This window comes from Crassostrea angulata, chromosome 3 (genome assembly GCF_025612915.1).
Source record: "Crassostrea angulata isolate pt1a10 chromosome 3, ASM2561291v2, whole genome shotgun sequence".
Classification (NCBI taxonomy): Eukaryota; Metazoa; Mollusca; class Bivalvia; order Ostreida; family Ostreidae; genus Magallana; species Magallana angulata.
This window is the reverse complement of record NC_069113.1, coordinates 52,184,233-52,207,042: the sequence shown is the minus strand read 5'-3', so window position 1 is coordinate 52,207,042 and position 22,810 is coordinate 52,184,233. Positions and strand designations below refer to the sequence as shown.

Here is a 22,810-nt window from a genome sequence, read left to right as displayed (position 1 = left end):
CTTTATGATAGATTTGATCACGCTCCGACCAAAATTATCACCTCATAATATTCAAAGAATGATTCCTTATTACTCATATTTATATAATTTTAGGCCATCGTACGATTAAATATTTAAATGTAAATAAGCAAACCCCGCTGGCGCCTCAATTTGGCGTCATTTGTACTATGGGTTATACAGTACAAATTTGATACATAGTGTTATCACAAGCAAAGACATTGGAAAATGTAAATATATACAATTCAATACCTTCTGAAGAAAATATATTATTTATGTTTTTTAGAACTTTTAACACATTGTGGTGTTATTTTGTAGGAGGAAGTTGGAAAAGTAAAAGCTCTTTTAGAGCAGAGTGAAAATCACCTCCATGAGGAGGAAGTCAGGAGTAAGGAACTGAACCAGCAAGTTATAAAACTGACAGAAATGAAGAATCTTCTGCAGCAGCAATTAGACAAGGGAGGTGTTGGAACAGTGTCTGAAAAACAGGTAGGTACTCAATATAATGAGGGGGCGGAACAGTGTCTGAAAAACAGGTAGGAACTCGCTCAGTATAATGAGGGGGTGGAACAGTGTCTGAAAAACAGGTAGGAACTCGCTCAATATATTGAGGGGGCGGAACAGTGCCTGAAAAACAGGTAGGAACTTGCTCAATATAATGAGGGGGCGAAACAGTATCTGAAAAACAGTTAGGAACTCGCTCAATATAATGAGGGGGCGGAACAGTGTCTGAAAAACAGGTAGGAACTCGCTCAATATAATGAGGGGGCGGAACAGTGTCTGAAAAACAGGTAGGAACTCGCTCAATATAATGAGGGGGCGGAACAGTGTCTGAAAAACAGGTAGGAACTCGCTCAATATAATGAGGGGGCGGAACAGTGTCTGAAAAACAGGTAGGAACTCGCTCAATATAATGAGGGGGCGGAACAGTGTCTGAAAAACAGTTAGGAACTTGCTCAATATAATGAGGGGTGTCTGAATAACAGTTAGGAACTCGCTCAATATAATAAGGGGGCGGAACAGTGTCTGAAAAACAGTTAGGAACTCGCTCAATATAATGAGGGGGCGGAACAGTGTCTGATGATAAACAGGTAGGTCTACTCTGATAAATAATATAAATTGGATGATATAATTATGTGTAATCCCAAAGGTGAGCATGTCTACCGGTTAGGATGACTTCAGAAACTTTGAGACTGTTTGTCATCAAGATGTACTCACAGGTCTTAACCTCTGAAGATTACTCTTATAGATATTATTAATGCCATGTCATGAAAGTGATTTTTGATGTGACAATCAGAAAACATAGTTATTATATGTTAGAAAAAATGTATGTTATGCAGTTTTGTGAAAAATATATTGTGAATGGAAAAATATATAATTTACATTCACTTTTAAACTTTCGTAGATGAAAAAAATTGACTTTATGTGTTTCGTATGGTATCTTAGTTTGAAATTATTACTTAACTTTGTATATCTTATTTTCAAAAGGATATTTTGCTTTTTATCATTTTGCTGTATTAGACTAAAAATTTTGAATAAAGGAAATTGCCCCTTTATGATATTTTTCTGATAATTTAACGCCTATATAATATATATGTGTTGTTTTTTTTTACCTCTGCACTCACCATTTTCTGAACTTCATTTTCTTTAAACTTCCTTTGATCAATTTTCTCTCCCTTTCTTTGCACTCCCTGTCTCCCTCAATGCTACTTCCATCTCTTTCTCCTGCTGTCTGTGACCTTTCTGCACTAGATCAAGTCTCTAGAAAAGCGTCTGAAGATCACGGAGGAGCGCCTTCACCAGGAGCGGGCGGACCGCGCCAACAACCTGTCAGAGGTGGAGGATAAGCTGCTGACGGAGAACGCACGCCTACAGGTCAGACATCTATAAAACACTGGACACCTACATAATAAGACTCTGGACACTCATAAAACACTGGACACCTGTATATTAATAGGACACAGGTCAGAGATAATACTCCGGACACTCATAACATTCTGGACACCTATATGATAAGACAATGATTATTATAATAATACTGGACACTTACTGTGGAATCATTAAAATTCGTGGGGGTCAATTTTCGTGGATTGCTGAAATTTTATAGGTTTGTGGGAATGAAATTTCGTGTCTTTTCTTATACCCACAAAAGAGAGTGTGATTTTATAACCCTATTTTATGAATTCTTGGAGGATGTTAATTTGTGGTTGAGAGGGACCCACGAATTCCACGAAATTTGAGCCTAAATCTAATGATTCCACAGTATATGACACTGGGCACTCATGATATACTGGATAATTATTATACTCTGGACACAGTCACTTACAATATACTGGACACTCATGGTACTTTTGTACACTTAAAATACTCTGGACATTTATAAGACACTGGACACTTATAACATAAACGCCTATAATACTTCCAGTCTTGATTTTAAAAAAATACAAAAAGTATTTGATTACCGGTAGATATAAGTGTAGTCATGTTTTTTAGTGCTTTTAGGAAATTATTCTTTTTCTTGTAAAACTTGTATTTGTGGGTCTTTTGTTTGCAGGCTGTAGAGAAGGAACTTAACAGGCAGCTACAACGTGAAAAAGACAAAAACCGTAACCTTGACAATAAGGTCAAGGACACAAGAGAAGAAGTGGAAAGACTGCGATTAGCTCTTCCGTTTGATGAAACTACCTTGACCTCAGCTAAGTCTGAGGAGTATGATATTCCGTACAGTATACACAGCAACCAGAGGCACGAAAACAAAAAGGTGCCTTAGTTTGTTAGAATCTGTGCATTGGTGAATGGCTGCAGAGCTTATTTAAGTTGTTACAGTTGTGTAAAATCATATTTAATTTTTGAATTACAAATGTACAAGCAATATGGTTTTTCCTGTCCTTTAATTTGACATTATTTGAATGCATAAGATTTGTTAATTTTAATTCAGTCCTGATGTACCGTTTTTAAATATAGCTGCATTTTTATAGTGTTAATTTAAAGAAATGTTTGAATTGCGTAGTTGAACATGCTTGATTTCTTGATAAGTTTTTACTTTTTCAATTGCAATCACTCTTTGCATTTGGTGTAATTTGTTATTTTTCTTTACACTATAATTAGACACCAGATTATAAATATGTCATGGGACAAGTAGAACAACAGTCTGGTCTTACCATTGGTCAAGAGAAAGAGGTTATATGTCACCTTTGGAGCTCAAGGGAGACAACTTATCAGCAATTACGTCATTTACAATACATTCTCCAGGATTTAAATCTCCCAGACAATGATTTATCTGCTGGGCTGAAGGTGAAATCATTAATACACAAATCAGACTTCTAAACTCTACCAAATCTGTTTTCTAATTACCAACACCTTGTCTTACAATCTATCTACTATAACCTGGTAACCAGAAATATTATTTTTGTTTCTCTTTTAAAGTGCTTTTATTAAGCTGTTTTAGAAATTTCACCTTACCGGTATTTTGATTTTTTAAAATAAAGCCAAAAGAACTTTGTTACCCTATGTTAATTTTCCTGTACATCCTATATATATGAATTCTGTTGAGCTTTTAATAATAAGTCAAATCCAGTTTTTATTCAAATTGCATATTTATTTTTTTAAACCCTGATAATTGTAAAAAATGTTTATTTGAACATGATTCAAATACCTGGTATGTTGGAAATGGGAAGTCTTTTGTATTATCGATGAAATTGGTTTTTATTTACAAAAATTTTTATTTGTAAATTATATTTTTGGTCGTAACATTTCTGAGAGTAAATATTTCCTTCTACAGAATAAGAACTATCCCCTCACAGTTGTGTCCCCACCCTGCATGTCAAGTATCTGACAGTTTGTTATGATGGTGCTGGGGGACTCTTTGGTTTCATCAATATTCACTGTACACCAATTTTCTTGTACATGTATTTACATGTAGTTGTTAAGGTAATTAATAGAATAAAATTCTCATTGACAAGAAGAATTATTACAAGGATCTTTGAATTAGTCTCCTTTAAACTTTCAACCTTACTGAATCCTAGAACATTGATGTCCACAAATATTTATGAAACCACTGTCCATGTAGAAGTACTCACAGCTCTTTATCCTTGCTGCTTGTTTTCTTTTGTATATTAACTTGTCTGTGTGAAAACTTTAGATTGTGTGCTTCATACATGTAGCTTTATCATGTGAATTTTGTTTGTCTTTTACATCATATCATTGTATGCTGTAGTAGCCTAGCTTTTATCTACTCTGCTTTGCACTATGTGTTGTAGATTTGTGAATTCTAATATCATGACATACTGGTTATCTTTTTACATTTCTTTGAAGATAATCACTTATTACATGATTGTATAACTATATCCTGAAACAAGTGTTACAGGTAAAAATTTACCAAATATCAATGGTGAAGTCAAAAAGAGAAGGTTTATGGCACATTAATGACATTATTTGTCAATGAACCAATTCGGTAGCCTACGTTTTTAAATTTTAAAGTATTACCGGTATATTTGATAAACAATTGTTCGAGTGTTTTCTATACATGTACTAGCTGCTTTTGAATTTCATGAATTAGTTTTCTCAAATAATTTCCAATCAATTTTGTTCATTCATGAAATTTATGTAAAAATAGTAAGCTAATCTTAAAATTTTAGAAACACATGTATTAATGAAATTAATCTAAGATCATCCCATGCCATGTTTATTGGGAAAAAAAACATAAGGCTTTTTTCTTCTGAAATAATTTAAGGAAACTATATTTAAAACTAAATAAAAAATAATTAAAGAATTATAAATCAATAAGTTTCTTTAAATGATGTGAGCTTTGAACCTTTATTTTATCCTTTTATTAACAGCAACTGAGAGACCTGAAAAGTCAGTACGAAACCAAGCTACAGCAGACAGAGGAGAAGCTTCGTGACTCCCAATCCCAGCTCGCTACATTTGAAACAACCTACAGAGAGTGTGTTTATACAGTCATAACCATGCCTTTTTTTTTGCGCTTGAAAAAAATCCTCCACCTTTGAATGAATTTTAATGATATAAGATTTAAAATAATACATGTGCAGCTGTTTTGAATGATCATGCATTTACTATCACATAAATATAGGCTGTTTTAGATTTGTAATAATGATTGTTTTCAAGTGAGAAAAAATGTAGATATGTATTGTTGGATTTCAGACAACTAAACACGCTAGTCAAAGAGAGACATGATTCTTTTGCCCGTTTGAAGACAACAGAGGACTTGCTAGAGGCCCTCCGAGGGGAAAATGAAATCCTCAAGGCTGGTGTAGGTGGTAGTGTAAGCACCAAAAACTCAAATGCACAGAACAGTAAGTAAAGTTCATTGTTTCAAAGCTTATTTGTTTCGTATATTGAAAGAATGGTCAACTAGATAAAAATTTTGATTGGTAGACTTTACACAGTTTTTTTTTATTAGTACTTTTTTCATGACAAGGATTTTATATTGCACTTGTCATAAGATACATGCATGTATTTCACATTGAACTTTTTTTGCACATTGAATACTGTAAGAGCTAAGAAAAAATATGTGTACTATCAAGTGTATTGGCTCTAAGTAATCTTTAATATATTTTACATTCAGGAAGATTTTCCCATTCTTCTTTTATGTAAATGTTATCAATACACTACGGCCAACGCGGTTTGCGTATTTACCGCAAGTCCTCGTGGTATGAAATTGATCGCAGTTTATCACAGGTAGCTCAGGTAAAACCGCGCATCCTCGCGGTACGGCTTCTCACCTTGGCCACACCGTCGCGGTACTGTGAAACCAGTCCCAGGTGAAAACTATTGTTATTTTTTAACGCGAGTTACCTCCCCCAATATCTTCTCATACGGGAAATATGATTGAGAGATTTAATGAATATTAATTCATATTCCTTTATTTTATAAATGGAGCTGATTGTTACAATTTTTTATTATTTTAAAAAAGTGGGAGAAATAAAAAGAAGGTGTAATTATGCTAATACAGAATTTTGTATACTATTTTGTTTACTCGATGGCCTTACATATAATTTAATCTTGGCACGTTCATCGCTGACAATTCTTGGTTATCAATTAATTTGATTGATAATTATATACCCGGTTATAAACACTTCACCAAAATATCTTATTTCGCCTCGAGAAAGGGATACTAATTAGCGTTTCATTTACAATCTTTCATATTTAATTCTTACCTTTAAAACATACCTTACACTTGGTCATTTCTCTTAAATACAATTCGTTTAATGAATAACAAAATACATGTAGATGTAGAATGTTTTAAAGTGCACTCGTTTATCACCGCTGCAACCCGAGTTCTATCCCCGCGATCGACATTAGTTGAATAGACATGCTGGTTGCCCGCTTGGACACGTGGGTTTTCTCCGGGCACTCCGGCTTTCTTCCACATCGATGACCTCCTCGCGTTAACATCCGTGCCAACGAAAGCTATTAATATAAGTTGTATAACTTGTTTATCAAACGTTTTTAAATAAAAAAAAGGTTCAATCAGTTTACGAAAATGCTAATGTTAAAATCGTGTGTATTTAAAAATTGACTTTCCTATCCGATCTAGCAAAAGTATGATGTTCAGTGGGTCGCCCAATATTTATATGTTTGTCGTTCAAAACCCGGGATTTAAAAATATGAATGATCATTTATTCTGGGGTATCCATCACATGTTAAAATTTCGCAGTGTCAGTTGACAAACAGAGGGGGGTAAATTGGGTAACATTACGTATGTGTATATAGAATTTTGGGGTGGGTGACCTGCAGCAATTAGTGTGACTAGGGGTCCGCTAAATTGAAGTAATAGTCCGTTCTTTCAAACAGCAAAATTTTCTTGATAGTATAATTTAATTTCAAACAAATGAAAATTTGTTTTTAATTTAAATCAAAGGAACTTATTCTGCGTATTCATAACACAGTATTTACAAAATACATCCATAAAATTACCTTTTAATGATGTACCGTACACTCGATTGAAATACGGCTACATGTACTACATACTTTAGCAGTTCACATAAATCATTAGTTATTTGAAATGATAGAGAGAGGGGGGAGAGAGAGAATCTCAACATTCAATAAAATTCTTCACGGCACGTGGTCAGAGCACGGGTGCTGCCATGGTCAGGAAGTGTTATGTAATAGTTACACACCCGTAAACACAGGGATGACTGATTGTCAATGTACCTGTCTGAATTATGCATTATTTGCTCGAAGTGAGTCTCTGGTCCATATCCTCCAACCACTAATATTACCAAGTAAATCTACTCTCTTGATCTCTCAAAACCTTTGATCCCTCGAGTAAAACTGCAGTCCCAGTTATTCATAATCTGTTGTTCTTTTACTCTCGATACTCCAAGTGGCCGGAATATGCAAGCGTTACCTAAGTTTAACACTTACTTTGTCATTTAAATGGCTCAAGGCATTAGACGCGGGACCCGTGTTACGGGATTTTCTTCAGGTAACACTTGTCCTGCAAGGTGATAATTGTCCATGATTGACCATACCGTTGCCTAGACTATAATTAACACCGATCATCCTAAATGTAGATATAATCGTATTTATTTAAACGAGATACAGAGAGAGAGAGGCTGGAAAATATTTAATGAGTTAAAAAAGAGTAAGATTGAGGGACAACATACACGTTGCGTTGATGCCTACGGTAGCGACCTTATAATAGTACATTGCGGAATATTTGTCTTCTTTAAATCTGTGGCATATTTTCAACTCATCATATGCAAAAAATAATACTTTAAAATATTACTAATTTTCAAGTACACGTATATGCATGATTTTGTAACATTGCTATGTTTGGGACTCTTGAACAACATTAACAAAATACATGTAGCAATAGTTTTCTCGAGGTTTTTGTTAAAAACAATTCAAAGAGAATAATGAATTTTCTTCTAATAATATTTATATCTAAATTCTAACAATAGTTAAAACAGCGCTTGTTTTCTCCTTCTTGGTTTAATCCCTAATACAGATAACACGCCTGTTACGGTGTCTTACACCATCGCGGTAAAACCGTGACCCCGCGATCACCGCGATGACAATACCGCGACGGTGTATCGCGGAAAAGATTAAAACACCATCACGGTGTCACGGGAAAATACGGGATCCGCGTTGGCTGTAGTGTAGATATAACTGATAGATGTAACTGAGGGTAGCAACTGTGTCCACTTGTAGACAACACAGACGCCCTTCACTTAGAGATAAAGAACCTAGAGAACCAGCTGCACCGCCTACAGACCAGGAACCAGGTTCTGGAGGGGGAGGTGCACACCCTGAGGGTACAGCTGGAGGGGAGGGAGAAAGCCCTGGAGGAGGCCCAGTCAGAGGCTGACCTTGCCAACCGTCGCCTTGACAACACAGACACTGTCCAACGGAAACAGGACAGGATTGACCAACTCCTAGCAGAGGTCAGGGGTCAAACTCAGTGATACAAGACTGACTTATGTAACCTAAATGTAGTACCCTTTAATTTCATATACTAGATAGTGTAATGAAAAAACACTTTCAAACACTGTTTCAAAATATTTCGATCCTGTTACCGGTCTTCATCAGTCGGTGTTTATTGTGTTTATTGTCTATAGCAACACAACGTAAATAGTGCAATGTATATATTTATGTTACAGAACCAAAACCTTCTGACAGAAATAAGGATTCTCAGAGAGAAGAATGGCTATTTGACCGATGAGAAGAAGCGAAGTGATACTAACATTGCAAACTGTCATCGGGAGATAAATGTGTTAAAATCGCGTCAGAAAGAGGGTAAAGCTGGAGACCTGGCAGATAACAAGGTATGCATAGATGACAGATTCAAATGATAAAGAAATGTTAGAAAGTTACAGAGTGGGAAACTGAATTAACAACTGATGTTTGTAGTATGTGCAGTCATTACAAGAGGAACTACAGCAGAAGGAGGTTCAGCTAAGTCGGTCAAATCGAGATTTACAGAGCCTGGAGAGTGAGTTACAGCAAACTCGGCATGCCATGTACAGTGAGCAGGCTCAGATCGCAAACCTACAGGCCCAGGTAGGACTCGAATTATCACCAGTATACAGACATCTGTACTTGCCAAGGGTGTCTCATATAAAATTGACACTAAAATAAGTGGACACATATGTCAATTGTGGACTTAAAATGTCTAAAATTGTAATTAATCTTACAATTAATTAAGGTCAAGATCTAGTAAATGAAAGATGCCTACAGGTTTATGAAATTCAAGATATATATTCTTTTAATGATGCTTCATAACGATATCTTTGTTTCATGGGCTGTACTGGGGCTTAAATTTTTGGTAGACCACAATGAAAAATCATGTTTTAAACAAGCATTTTCTACGAAATATGAAGGATAAAAGTAGCTAATCTTGGAGTTTTGTCCATTTTTGACTAATAAAATATATCTAGAATGCCTACAGTCTCTCCAAAAACGGCATCTAACAAGCTCTTGACCTCCTCTTTAAAATGATGTCAAATTAGATATAGGTACCCAGATTACTTTTCCTGTGATTAAATATAGAATGTAAAAATATTGGGGTTTTTTTCTACATAATTCCTTTAAAGCCATAAAATACGGGAAAAGATTCATCAAATCAATTATGACGTCATAAATAATGGTTCTAGCACCAAAAAGACAGTCTGGGATCATTTACTAGATCTTGACCTTAATAAAGAAAGTTGGATACGTTGGTGGTTATGTTTTAATGGTTATGTACATGTATTTAGGTGGATAGTTTGAGGGATCAATTGGAGCAGAAGAACTCCATTCTGGACACTGTCGGAGGAAGTGAGTCAGACTCACAATCTCATTACAACTCGCTGAAGGACACACTGGAATCTATGTCTCAAGAACTCACTCTGGTCCAAGCACAGGTTTGTAGGGGCTAGATACTCACCAGTCATGAATCTAAAAACTTGATATATATCTAATTGTACATGACTGTATATTACTTGACTGTATTACAGGTATTTGCTTGTTACTTATTGTAGAACAAGACTCTGCAGGCAGAAGTCAACCGCGAGAAAAGTCGATGTGAGATTCTTCAGGAGGAGATGTCTAGAACCAGTGTTCACTCAGAGCCCAGAGAGAGTTCTGACTTGGAGCTCCGGATCAAACAACTGGAGGAGGAGCAGGACAGGCTACAGGAACATCTCATAGTCAGTACTCAGCTTATTATAGCTAGTGTTAGTGTTTTGAATTCTCTAATGTCTGGAAGTTATTAATGGAAATGCTTTAATGCTGTATTATTAATGTATAGGAAACTTCCAAGTCAAATGAGGAGCTGACACAGAATATGATTGACACCCAGTCGGAATCTCAGAAGCTGCAGCAGGAGATTAGCTCAGAACAAGCCAAGCTTCTCCACATGTCAGCACAGAAGGGGGAACTAGAGCAGCACTTGGAGGTAAGATTAAAGGGAATTAAAGTCTTTGTGGACAGTCATTTACCACATTTAGTAAATTCTTCTGAAGAAATCCATGTATTGTGAAGACATCAATAATCTTGTCAAATGATTCTTGTAGACGACATCTTAATGATAGAACAGTAATAAAAACATCCAATCATTTCTTGGTTTGAACAGGAAATAGCAGAGGAGCATGATGCTCTGATTCAGGAGAAGACCCAGAGTGAGGAGGACCTGGTGAAGCTGGAGAACAAGGTACAGGAGATGGTGAACAAGTTTGAGACGGACAGCCAGCGCCAGCACAACAACTTCCAGACCCACTACGGCGACATTCCGCCCGAGTTCAGAAAGGTCAGTGACATGTAGATCCACTGTAACAAGTGTAAAAAGTGAAGGATGGAACTACTCATTGTTCTGATTTTCTGTTGGGGGTTCCACTGATTTATATACAGTATTCATAATACAGTGGTAGCAACGTTATTGTTGACAAACGACACGCACGATTCTGATACACGATGATCACAAACGATACACGAACGATCACGCACGATACATGGACGATCACTAACTTACTGAATTTTCACGATACACGAACAAAAACGATAAAACACGCAACATACGTACGGTTTGATTATGCGGGATAGTGGTAAATTTGTTACCTTGTTCCATAGAATTTCGATTTTACACATTGAATATTTTCATTATTTACAGTACATAATTGATTTATTTCTATTTATTCTAAATTTTAAAGCGTCTATAAAAAAATTATATCAAACAAATGTTTACACAATGAACCAGATAGGAATGCATATCGTATTCTCATTTGAAAGAAAAACGTTGGGGATAATCGTTTAGTTTAAAACGAGGAGTGGGTAAGCTTGACCGCTTGCATTCAATGTGTCGCTCTTGCTAATATGATTAAAATTATGCGTCAAGACACAATGGATGCTTGATATAGGCTGACTATAACACTATGCAAAACTAACTCGACCGAACAAAGGATTAAATGAGCTGTGGAAATACTTGATAAATGTATCTAACCACGAAAGAAAGAATGAATGTTAACAACTGTCAATGTTCTTCATAAAAAAAAAGTTTAAAATTCACATTGTTTTACAAAAACTACTTGTCGTTGTTTTAAGAATAAATCCTGACATTCTGTAAAAAAAGTTACAAAACGAAAAAACCACACTATCACGCTCGAACAAGCAAGGTAAAAAACGCAAACTATTTTTCCTGATACACGCACGATCCTGCACGTTACACGAACGATCACCCATGTTACTCGAACTATTTAACACGATTGGCTTGTCAACAATAACGTTGTTACCACTGTATATCTCATCAATAGAGACACTAAAACTTTGGCAGAATAGTTAATGAAAGCAATACTTGGTCCTTTTTTTCACCATTGCTCTTTTGTTTAATTGTAAAGTGATGCAGCTTAACTTGTATTTGTAGAGAGATTTGAATAACTTTTAATACAAATTCGTTAACAGATGGCTGCTGAACTAGACTCCTTAAGGACACTTCTAGATGCCAAGACTGGAGAAATGGAAATGTTGCAAGACAAGTTGACGTAAGAATAAATAAAATACTTCAGCTGTTCTCTTTCCAGGATGTTTTGAATGTTAATATGTGAAAAGTATTTCTTTGCTGTATGTTTGGTATTAATTTTTCTTTCTTAGTCGGCAAAGCATGGAGACAGAATTCCTACAGCGACGTATAGAGCTACTACACAGTGAGAACCAGTGTAATCGTGAAGATATTGCGCGACTGACTGGTGAACTAGCCCACAAGGTAATTATTCTGTTATTCTTAGCCTGCTATTTATTAGCTGAAAATAATAGTCTATACATGTACATACATCAGTCATAATCTAAGTGAGTCAGTATCCTCTGATCAGTGATGGGATTAAATTTACAGAAAAAAACCTTTATGTACTGTTTTAGATAATAGAGGCTAGTTCTTTGAAAGAAGTGAACCAGACATTGTCCAGGGAGCGAGTTAAGATTCAGCACCAGAGGGAGACAGATGAGAGGGAGAAGGCACTGGAGAGGTCACACAATGAGAAGTACAGAAAGGATGTGTCCGAGGTCATACACAAGGTAAATTCCCAAGAGGTGCTGAACAGACTATAATTTCATTGCTAAATCAGAAATAAACAATATATGTTACATATACAGGTCACAGTAAGAAATTGCAGACTCATTACATACATTTATATTTTACATACTGGTTTGCATAATCATGTATGTAATAATGTAATGTATGAGATTATTCATAATGATTTCATGCATTAAAATGTATAATTGTAAAAGTGCATTTAAAAGTGTGATGTCATTAGCATTCAAATGAAAGCAATATGATATGCATTCATTCTGTCCATTTTAGATTTTTATAGCTAGATAAATTTATCCATTGACTCATTTAGATACATATACAAAGATGTACATTATGTATTTCATCAACCAAAGCTACCATATACACATTAATATGTTTTTATCACTGGTCTAGGCCTTTCAGTGAATGTATTCTCAAATCTCAAAGGTACGGGTAAGGTACCTTGATATATGATGTAAACAAGGTTGTGAATGTGTCAATATTGGGATTTCAGTTAAAAGAGGAAAAGAAATTTTCCTCCAGAACTGACAAGGAGGAAGTGAGATTGACCAATCAGAGGCTCGATTTATTATCGTCAGAACACGAGAAGGTCCTCAATAGTCTGAACGCGGAGAAGCAGGCCACAGCACAGCTCCAAGTTGGTCTCAGTCCTGTGTGTTGTGTGCCTCTAGTCTAGCCTTGATTCCTAAATCCTTATTACACCAAACGTGCACTGAGTGGAGACATAATTATGCACATTATTCACTTTAATACTGTTTTTTATTTTAATAGCATGTTTGTGTTTTATGAAGCTTGATTTATTTTTGAGCAGCAATGAGATGTCAAAATAGATTTCTCTGAAACAACTTTTTGACAAGATATTATTGTGCACTGGGGCTTGTATTGCACATTAATTGGTTAAGAAAAAGCTGTATCTAAACTAGACGGAAAGTTTAATAATGAAGCAACTGTTTGACCCATAGCATTAATTCATTAACAGTTTGTCTGTGGTATCATGCAGACTAGATTAAATATAATTTTTTATAGACTATAATTACATGCAAATCTTACATGGTAAAATTCCTTTAAAATGTGCACTTAATTTGTTTATTTATATCCTGTTGTTACAGTAATAGTGGAAATAGTACTGAATAAAAAAAGTAGGCTCCTCCAAAGTTTAACTTATTCTGGCACTTAGTAATGATGAAAATACTTGAAACAAACTTTAATAGAGTCTTAAGTTTTATTCTTATAACATCACAGTTATGGTTTTGAAATATGAATATGCTTCATTAAAAATAGTATCTCGATATCGATCTAACATGACACAAGTTTAAGAAATATATTTCTTTGCACAGCTATTTATATTGTTGTATGTACCAGAATTTGGATTTGTAGTTTGTATTACAGTTTTTATCATAATGATTTGCAGTTTGTATTACAACTTTTATCATTATGATATAATTGCAGGCTGATGTGCAGAAATACCAGAGGGAGTGTGCAGAACTAAAAGAACAGCTTCAGACCATCACCATGGAGTTTGAAACAGCCAAAGCACAACTTTCAGCTCGTGATGAAACCATTGATAGTCTGAAGCAAGACAAGGGAGCATTCTACCAAGGTAAAGAATGGCTCCAAATGTTATACACACAGCTGAAAAATGACTCGCAGCTGAAAAAAGACTTCTTGCTTCTTTGAGAGAATTTTTAAAGGTTTGATTGGAATATTTCAGAATATGACAGCATGTGTAGAAGACTTGCTGAAAAAGATGAGAAAATTGAGATGCTCCAGCAAAAGTATAACAAGTCTTTGGATACCATGAAACAGGAGTTTTCTCAGCAAAAGCTGAATCTCGAACAGGAACGCACTTCTGCAGAGAGTGACCTTGACAAAGCCAAGTAAGTTGCTGCCTCAAATCAGCCTTGAAAAAACCAGCTCAACAGAGAGATCTAAACAAAGACCCTGTATAGTTTAATAGTAGGGAGTGTTGGAATAATATATCATAATTAAGGTAAAAACTTAATTGAAGTACATGATTTTTTTGTGAAGGGAAAAAATTAATTTCTTAAATGAAGAAATAAAACAGAAGGATGCTCAGCTGGTTACATTTGGACGAGCATTACAGGAATTGGAGGAAGCCTCAAAGTAAGACATACAAAATACAGATAAAATTGGATATTTATAAAATCACAGCACATACAATGTATAAAGCATGTTTGTACATGTAGATTGCATCAGTGCATGTAAGAAATAGCTTAATGTTCTGATTCTCTCTGTACCACCTAGGAAGAAACATGAATTGGAGAACCAGGTGGAGATGTTGGAGTTTGACTGTAGCTCTGTCAAACAGCTGCTGCAGAATCACCAGAGAGAGATAGAGTCCCACCAAAGCACAATACACAGAATGCAGGTAAAGTAAAAAGTATACATCCTGGTCACATGGTAACACATGTATCAACAGTTTATAAAAAACACACCATCTTTAATGAGTATGATGAAAAATAAATGTTGTGGTGTTTACAGGAAATCCAGGCTAAACTCCAGGTGGAGAAAACCAGGCTGACAGACCAACTCAAGGAGGAGAAAGAGTCCTCCTCACGGGAAATACAGCACTTGAAGAAAACTTTATCAGACACCGAGTCGCACCATGAAGGCGAGAAAGCCTACCTCAAAGAAAATCTGTCTCAGGTAAGAGAAGACGGAAAAAGAACATTTTTGTAGTAATTCATAGGTAATAAACTTTCCCTAAAAATGAATGAAATCCTTATCATGGTTTAAAGCCTCTTCAGTAATTATCAGACTATACAAAATAAAGACATTTATTTTATATATCGGTGTTTGATTCTTTGTTCAGACTCAGGCCAGGCTAAAGGCCGTGGAGACCAGTTTGGCATCAGCTGTGGAGGCCCGCGACAAATTCCAGATGACCAATCGGATGCTGGAGCACTCCCTGGAGGAGAAGAAGTCCAAGCTCGAGGAGGAGAGCACCTGCTTCCGAGTCGCTGAGAAGAAATCGGAGACCCTGCAGAGTCAGCTGAATGACAGCCGCAGGGAGAGGGTAGGGTTATATTGACTATTTATTTGTGTGTACTTGGTTCAATTATTTATGGGAAAGTGAAAGCTGTCTCTTATTAATAACGACATTAATTAGCAAGTCACTAATGTGGTTGGTGACAATGAATATGCAATTAAGTTTTCAAAATAGTGTAAAGATTAGGACTTGGACAACAGGATTATTTCAGTGCAGATATTAAACTCAGGATTTTAATTTTACCCAGTAAAAGAGAAACATGATATAACAAAGCAATTACTCCTTACAAACAAGAGCTCTCAATTTTAATAAAGTTCTGTTTACCATAAATCTATTCAATCATATGACGTTTCTCTCCCCTGTGACAGTTTCTTACGGAGGACAAACTGAACCAGTGTCAGACTAACCTAGTGAAGGTAGAGAAGGAGCTGAGGGCGGAGAGGGACCGCTGTCTGGAACTGGAGGAGAGGATTCAGGAACTAGAGGCAGTGTCAGCCACCCAGCAGTCCGCAGTGAGGGCCAAGCAGGAACAGGTGGACGTTCTACAGGTCAGTGGTCACCACAGGCAGATGGGGGGGGGGGGGGGGGAGAAGTCATGAGGGGGGAGACTGAATCAAGGAAAGATCATTGAAATCAGCTAGGGAGGTGTTGAATCAAGAAGGACCAGAGAAATCAGGTTTGGTGATGTCAATTCAAAGAGGGATCAGAGAATTCTGGTAGGGAATCAATGAGGGAGAAGTCAGGTAGGGAGGTGTTTTCTCATTGGGGAGTCAGAGAGTGCATTGTGTGTAGTAATATGAATAATCTTTCCTTCCAGAGTGAGATTGGAAAGTTAAGGCAGATCATTGATGGCCAAAAGCAACAACTTGGTGGGAAACTTAAGAAGTCCGCCCAGGAGTTCAAACAACAGCTGTAAGTAAAAATGTACCAGACAAGTCACTCTGTCTGTTAGCTGATGATGTAGATCTGGTTTGTTTAAAACAATCTGATACAGTATGGCTATTGAACAATCTTGTTGTTAAGGTGTCAGGGTTATATTTTACAGAGACTTGGTAGAGATGGAAAAAGAGCAGCTATTAAAACAGAATCAGCAGTTAACATTTGATCTTGAGAAGGCAAGGGAAACAATCCAGTCTAAAAACAAGGAAATTCTTAAGGTTAGAGAAACATTTTACCCTGTATGCATTAATTTTATACATAGTCCTGTATTTGTCCATTCAGTAGGATGATTATCTCCAAAGACTAAATGAATCATTGTTATGATATTTTATTTTTTACAGATTCAGGAAAATATTCTGAATTTAGAGGAGCAGATAAGAGAGAGGTCATCAAAGCTAAAGAAAATGGAGGATAACTTGAAAGTTGAGGAAGAGATCCAGTCTAAACTGGCTTCCAGGTACAAGATACTGTTGATTCCTTATCCTACACAAGTACTTAATTTCGCGATTCAACTGTTTTTCATCAAATCGCAAGAATAATAAATTGCAAATGCCGATGTTTTATCATAATTCTTACAGTTTACATGCGTCCAAAAAATAGAAGTGAGATTTAAAATCTGCGAGATCTGCTTCTCTCGATTTTACGCGGATATTAATTCCTCGCTTTTAATTAGGAATTTACAGTACACTGATATACTGGTGACTAATATCATGCTATTCATTTCATATACATAATTAGATAGTACATGTAACGGTAAAACATATAAGAAAGAATTGGTTATCCATCCCAGCCTTGTTTGTTTTCTGTAGATACCAGGAGCAGGAGGATGAGGTTAACAGAATGAAGAATTTCCTGAGCAAGAAAGCTGAGGAGGCGACCGACGCCGACAAGTCAATGTGGCAGGACATGTCAAAGGTCATTCAGGACATGAGCCTCAAGATCCAGCAGCACTTTGAGGGATCCAAGGAGCGGGAAAACCAGCGAGAACAGGACCTCAAGCTGATCAAGAAATACAAGAAGCAGGTGCGTGACCTGGAGGGGGACCTCAATACAGAGAGGGCAGTCCACTCCATCACCAAGTCCTCACTGCAGGCCCTCGAGGAGGACTGCCAGAGGTTGAAGAAACAGTTCATGGCCTCCAAGAGAAGGGACAAGTCCTCAGCCGACAAGTAAGTCGTCTCAAAATTTTGTTTTTATGTGTATTAGTAGATGAAGTCTGATACATGTTTAACACACAAAAAAGCAGGCACAAGTACTTAATGACAATCATTTTGAGTGAAAGTGAAGTCTGGTACATGTATTAAGCACAGTAAATTAAGAGAACATTTCTTACTTGCATCACAAGCATTAAAATATTGACTACCTGTTCAGAAATGTAATTTTCTTTCTCAAAACTTTAGATCATCTAAGTCTCGTATGGAGGCCATCAATGAGATCATAGCTCGCTCACAGACACAGGCCCAGAACATGCTGGCCGCTGGTGGTTATTTTGAGGAGACTCTACGCAGCATCACCACTCCTCGGAATGCAAACTACAACTACCATGATGGTTCCCCGGACACGTCCATTGCCAGTGACTTCTCCTTCAACAGCATTTCTCCAGCTGTAATGGCAACTTATCCGTCACAAGCCAAATCCCCCCGCAAATAGTACACAGATTATAAAGTGTACATTTTTAATATCAAGGCATTATTTATCTATAAACTTTTGTCAAATCATGGATTTTAAACAGAAAAAACATGATCAGGCCTTAATATTTCCTTTAATACATCAAGTTTGATTTGATCACTGGAGTAAGTGTCTATGCTAGCACAATTTTAAGAAATGATATTTTTACTACAGAAAATTTAATAATGAACAATTTTTATAGATTGGAGGCTTATTTTTTTAAGTTGATCGTGCAATACTTTTCCTAGCATTCCTTTGTTGCAACTTCATATAGTGATATATGGGTATCGGTTTACATGTAGTGTCAGTGGTTTTTTATGATTGTGGAGAATGACTGCCGTCCTTTTTTTTCTGTGATAGTCAGATTTTTTAATGAGAGAAAAAGTTTTAATTTATTTACTGTTTATCAAAATATATACGGTATATATTTTATCATGTAAGGTACGTGTAGATATTCATTTTAACACAGTACAGTATAATATCACATTCCTAATTATGATATATCTTTTAAAAGAAGTTAATATTAGTATTATTATTATAGACAGTATTTCCTAAATATATCATAGAACATGGTGATTTTTCATCCGTCCTGAAAATTTATATTAGAAGTGCTGGATTCCAAAAAATGGGTTGATCTGCTTATTAGTTGTAAAAACTTTCTTTCTTGTTAATTAAAGTTAATGTTAGATACATCCTCTGTGCAACACAACTTGATAAAATATGTATGTACCAAACAAAGGATCTTTACTCGAAAAAATGTGTTCCTCTTTTTCTCTGTACGTGTTCAGACTGCAATATACATATTTTCTTAGCTACTTCTGTGGCTTACTGCGTTATCAGGCAAGTCTTATTGATATTTAATTAGTTTAAGCAAGTGTTCTTTTGTTGTTTATTAGAAAATCAAAATTGTTCCACTTGCTTGCCATTGCCCATTAAATCCATCACAGTATTTAAAATTAAATTAATGGAGATTTCTTTAGTATTTCAGTCTTCCAGCCAATAGATTCAGTGTAATCTTTCAGTCACATAATTTTCCATTTGCAATTATATATTGGTTAACTGTCAAGTGTCTTAAGTCCTATTTTTGAGGCAGATCAGGTATATATAGGCTGTTCAATTTATATCTTCAACATCTTTTTTCAATTTAATCCTCACAATAATTTTGCCTTAGTTGTCAAGATTTCATTTTATACATATATATTTACACTGTTAATCTGTATTTACACAATAAATGTTAATTGCAATATCTGTGGTTGAGTTTCTTTATTCCTTTGTCTGGGCAGTTTGTTTTTTTAATCGATTAAATGAGGTTGGATATTGATTCCTTTTATTTTAGCATTGAATCATGATTTTTTGAAGTATACAGTCTCATAACTGCAGCGGTGTGTGCATACAAATTGAGTAACGCGCATTTTCAAAAAATCATGATTTACTGCTTATATTTACATTTGCCTTGTCTGCAAAATCCTATTTTATTCTAAGGGTAAGTAAATATTAATGGAAGAGCCACAGTAACGGCCACAAGTGTGAACTTTGATTTTCGCTTGTGACGTTGCAGTTTACAGCATTCAACGTTTGTGACGTCATAACGAAACTCGTCATTTTAACCTTTGAGTACCCAGTGATTAGTTGTTGCATTTAGAGGCATTAAAAGATCACAAAATTTAATGAAAAAACACAGTAGACTGTAAATATTTGTTAAAAGAACAGAATAAAATTTATTTGGCAATCATGATCCCAAGTAGACAAACACAAATACTGATGCCATAAATATGATTGTTATTCACTGTTCAATTTAACTTTTTGTTTTTGACATTGCGCCGCATATCGAATTTCTGATCTAACATGCGTTTATTTCACTAACTTAATATCAAATAATATATGATTTTAAAACATTATTTGAATGCAAATTACTTGAACCCTTTATGGCACAAATTTCATCATTCTGTGCCTTCGATTAACTATATAATGCCACTTGTCTACGCTATTTTGGGACAACCCTCGTATAAAAGGTAAAATGAAAAATGCAATGAAATACAAGAAATTAACACTGACAGAAAGAAAGAAGGAATGAGTAATAATGGTCTCCTTTTTACCAGGGAAGATATTAATTTAGTCAAGAACTTTGCAGTACAAACTTGGTAATGAAACAAGTGTGTACTCAATATTAAAGTAGGCAGTAAATATCAGTAATACATGTAGCCTATAGTGACATCATCAGTAGTCTATGTTCCAGTCTACAGTCGACAGGCTCTTCTTATTCTGTCATGTAAATATTCTAAACTGCAGAAACGATGGCGCCAATAGTGAAGAGGTAAATACAACTTGAAATCAACCGCACACTTCAAATTGTTGCTCTGTTCCTATAACCCAGTCAGCTCAGTCTAAGTAAGCAGAGCCCAGGGACCTGATTCTGCTCCTGGACTGCATTGATCTGCAGATCTGGGATGCAATATCTGTTGTATCACACCGATAAAGTTCAGCCTTGAACAGTAGAGATTTCATTTCCTGCGATAGTGCCCAGTATTGATTGCAGAGTCGACAGAACGGATACAAAAGAAGCCGTCTAATCACATCCTGGCTTATAAATAACCTGTTAATACACTAACATTATGGTGCAAGTATTTTGTAATATTAACCATTACTGGCTATAGCTGAAATAAAAATAAGGTCATTAATTAAGGTCAAAATCTAGTAAATGATTCCAGAGTGTCTTTTTGGTGCTAGAACCATTATGATGATTTAATTCTTTTTCCTGTACTTTACAGCTTTAAAGGAATTATGTAGAAAATAAAACAATTTCTTGACATTTTATATTAAATCATGGGAAAAGTAATTCCGATACCTATATTCAATTTGAGATCATTTTAAAGAGGTCAAGAGCTTATTTAATTTTGTTTTTGGAGAGACTGTAGGCATTCTAGATATATTTTATTAGTAAAAAAAAACAAAAAAACCCGCCAAAATTTGTTACTTATTTCCTACATATTTAAATGAGAACGACAGTCTGAAACATGACTTTTCATTGCGTTTAGCAAAAATTTAAGCCCCTGTACACTCTATCAAACAATGCTGTTGCTAATAAGCATCGTTGAAAGAATTAATATATTATACATTTCATAAGCCTGTGGGCCCCCTTCATTTACTAGATCTTGACCTTAAAAAGTTCTAGCTGTCAGTAGCTGAATAAACAAAAATACGGGAAATAAGACTTGCAGATATTTATTCTTATTGATATACAAATTATTGAGAGAAGTCATCAACATCCTAAAAAGATGACACAGAAAATTGATTTCACTGTCTTTGTTACAATAAATTGTCAAATTTTATTCATTCCTAGGTTTAAAAATAAAACATGTAAAAATCTATAATAAAATGAAAAAAATACATGAAACAACAAGAGGCCCATGGGCCACATTGCTCACCTGAGGAACAACAGGTATGATAAAGTCAGCTTAATGGAGTCATAATACAATCTGGACAATGTACATTAATACATGTAGATCCTGTATAAATAAAATCCATTTTTCCCCCTTGGAACTCGGATAGCCCTGATTGCTGCCAATATTTACAAGAGCAGACTTTAATCACCGCTCCCGCACATATATAGGGACTCAACGTTACGCAGGCAGGGATGACCACACACCTACGCAACTCAACAGGTACCAACGTTAACGCAAGCAGAGATAACGCAAGCAGGGATGACCGCACACTTGCGCCAACAGCTCAACCTAACGCAGGCGCCGCACTCACCACCAATACAAGCAGGTATGACCGCACACTTGTATTAATGCGATACAGGGCAGAAATGACCACACATTCTGTATCGTTGGTTAGAAAAACACGAAGATTAGATAGACCAGGGATGTTAACACCCTCAATCTCTTCGTACCTGTTCAAGTTTAACCCCAAACAATCGCTCCGAACAAAGCAATAGACACTGTCCCTATATATGTGCCGGCCTAAAATAATTCATAGTATCTAAAAATTGGAAATCAAAAATAAACAAACTAATCCAGCCTAACCCAAAACTACTTATGCAAAAAAACTTATATACTGTACATTGAATATTTATTATTGTATAAAAATAATCATCACAATAATTGGTTAACAGTGGATGCATTAATTAAAATAATCAAGAATCAATAAATCAAGGGCAATAACCCAAAGCAGTAATACAAAAAGATTCTAATGAAAAAATAGCTGCCTGCTTCAATTTTATAGTCATATCACATGTTGAGTATTGCAGTTCTCAAAAAGATCCTTTACAATTGTTTATATATGGGATATTTTGCTACATCAAACTCTGAACCTTCTTGTGAGGCCGAAGAATTGTCCTGGAGCAAAAGTCTTAACAATTATAAAGAATCATCTTGCTGATTAGTTTCTGAGAAGAAGATTTTTAAAGATTTACTCTTTATTCCTATGTAAAACTTTAACACCCCCCCCCCCCCCCCGATGTGGCCTCACCCTACCCCCAGGGGTCATGATTTTCACAACTTTGAATCTACACTACCTGAAGATACTTCCCACAAGTTTCAGCTTTCCTGGCTGATTAGTTTCTGAGAAGAAGATTTTTAAAGATTTACTCTATATATTCCTATGTAAAATTTTAACACCCCCCCCCCCCCCAATGTGGCCTCACCCTACCCCTAGGGATCATGATTTTC

At 35.7% G+C, this 22,810-nt stretch overlaps 1 protein-coding gene across 1 annotated transcript in view; it reads left to right on the top strand.

Annotated features, from left to right (window-relative positions):
* Positions 1-19,388, top strand: part of LOC128176466 (golgin subfamily B member 1-like) — a 33,639-nt gene extending 14,251 nt beyond the window's left edge. Inside the window, exons 10-38 of the mRNA XM_052842845.1 lie at positions 316-486; positions 1,750-1,872; positions 2,552-2,758; positions 3,106-3,291; positions 4,836-4,942; positions 5,161-5,312; positions 8,176-8,408; positions 8,625-8,789; positions 8,875-9,024; positions 9,720-9,866; positions 9,984-10,151; positions 10,253-10,399; positions 10,577-10,750; positions 11,899-11,978; positions 12,088-12,199; positions 12,352-12,507; positions 13,017-13,160; positions 13,973-14,123; positions 14,235-14,400; positions 14,552-14,647; positions 14,789-14,912; positions 15,026-15,190; positions 15,357-15,560; positions 15,902-16,081; positions 16,351-16,445; positions 16,579-16,690; positions 16,814-16,929; positions 17,282-17,641; positions 17,873-19,388. Of these exons, the coding sequence (XP_052698805.1) occupies positions 316-486; positions 1,750-1,872; positions 2,552-2,758; positions 3,106-3,291; positions 4,836-4,942; positions 5,161-5,312; positions 8,176-8,408; positions 8,625-8,789; positions 8,875-9,024; positions 9,720-9,866; positions 9,984-10,151; positions 10,253-10,399; positions 10,577-10,750; positions 11,899-11,978; positions 12,088-12,199; positions 12,352-12,507; positions 13,017-13,160; positions 13,973-14,123; positions 14,235-14,400; positions 14,552-14,647; positions 14,789-14,912; positions 15,026-15,190; positions 15,357-15,560; positions 15,902-16,081; positions 16,351-16,445; positions 16,579-16,690; positions 16,814-16,929; positions 17,282-17,641; positions 17,873-18,122 (4,641 nt within the window). The 3' untranslated portion in view covers positions 18,123-19,388. The remainder of the gene's footprint in view (positions 1-315; positions 487-1,749; positions 1,873-2,551; positions 2,759-3,105; positions 3,292-4,835; positions 4,943-5,160; positions 5,313-8,175; positions 8,409-8,624; positions 8,790-8,874; positions 9,025-9,719; positions 9,867-9,983; positions 10,152-10,252; positions 10,400-10,576; positions 10,751-11,898; positions 11,979-12,087; positions 12,200-12,351; positions 12,508-13,016; positions 13,161-13,972; positions 14,124-14,234; positions 14,401-14,551; positions 14,648-14,788; positions 14,913-15,025; positions 15,191-15,356; positions 15,561-15,901; positions 16,082-16,350; positions 16,446-16,578; positions 16,691-16,813; positions 16,930-17,281; positions 17,642-17,872) is intronic.
* Positions 19,389-22,810: the final 3,422 nt, after the last annotated feature.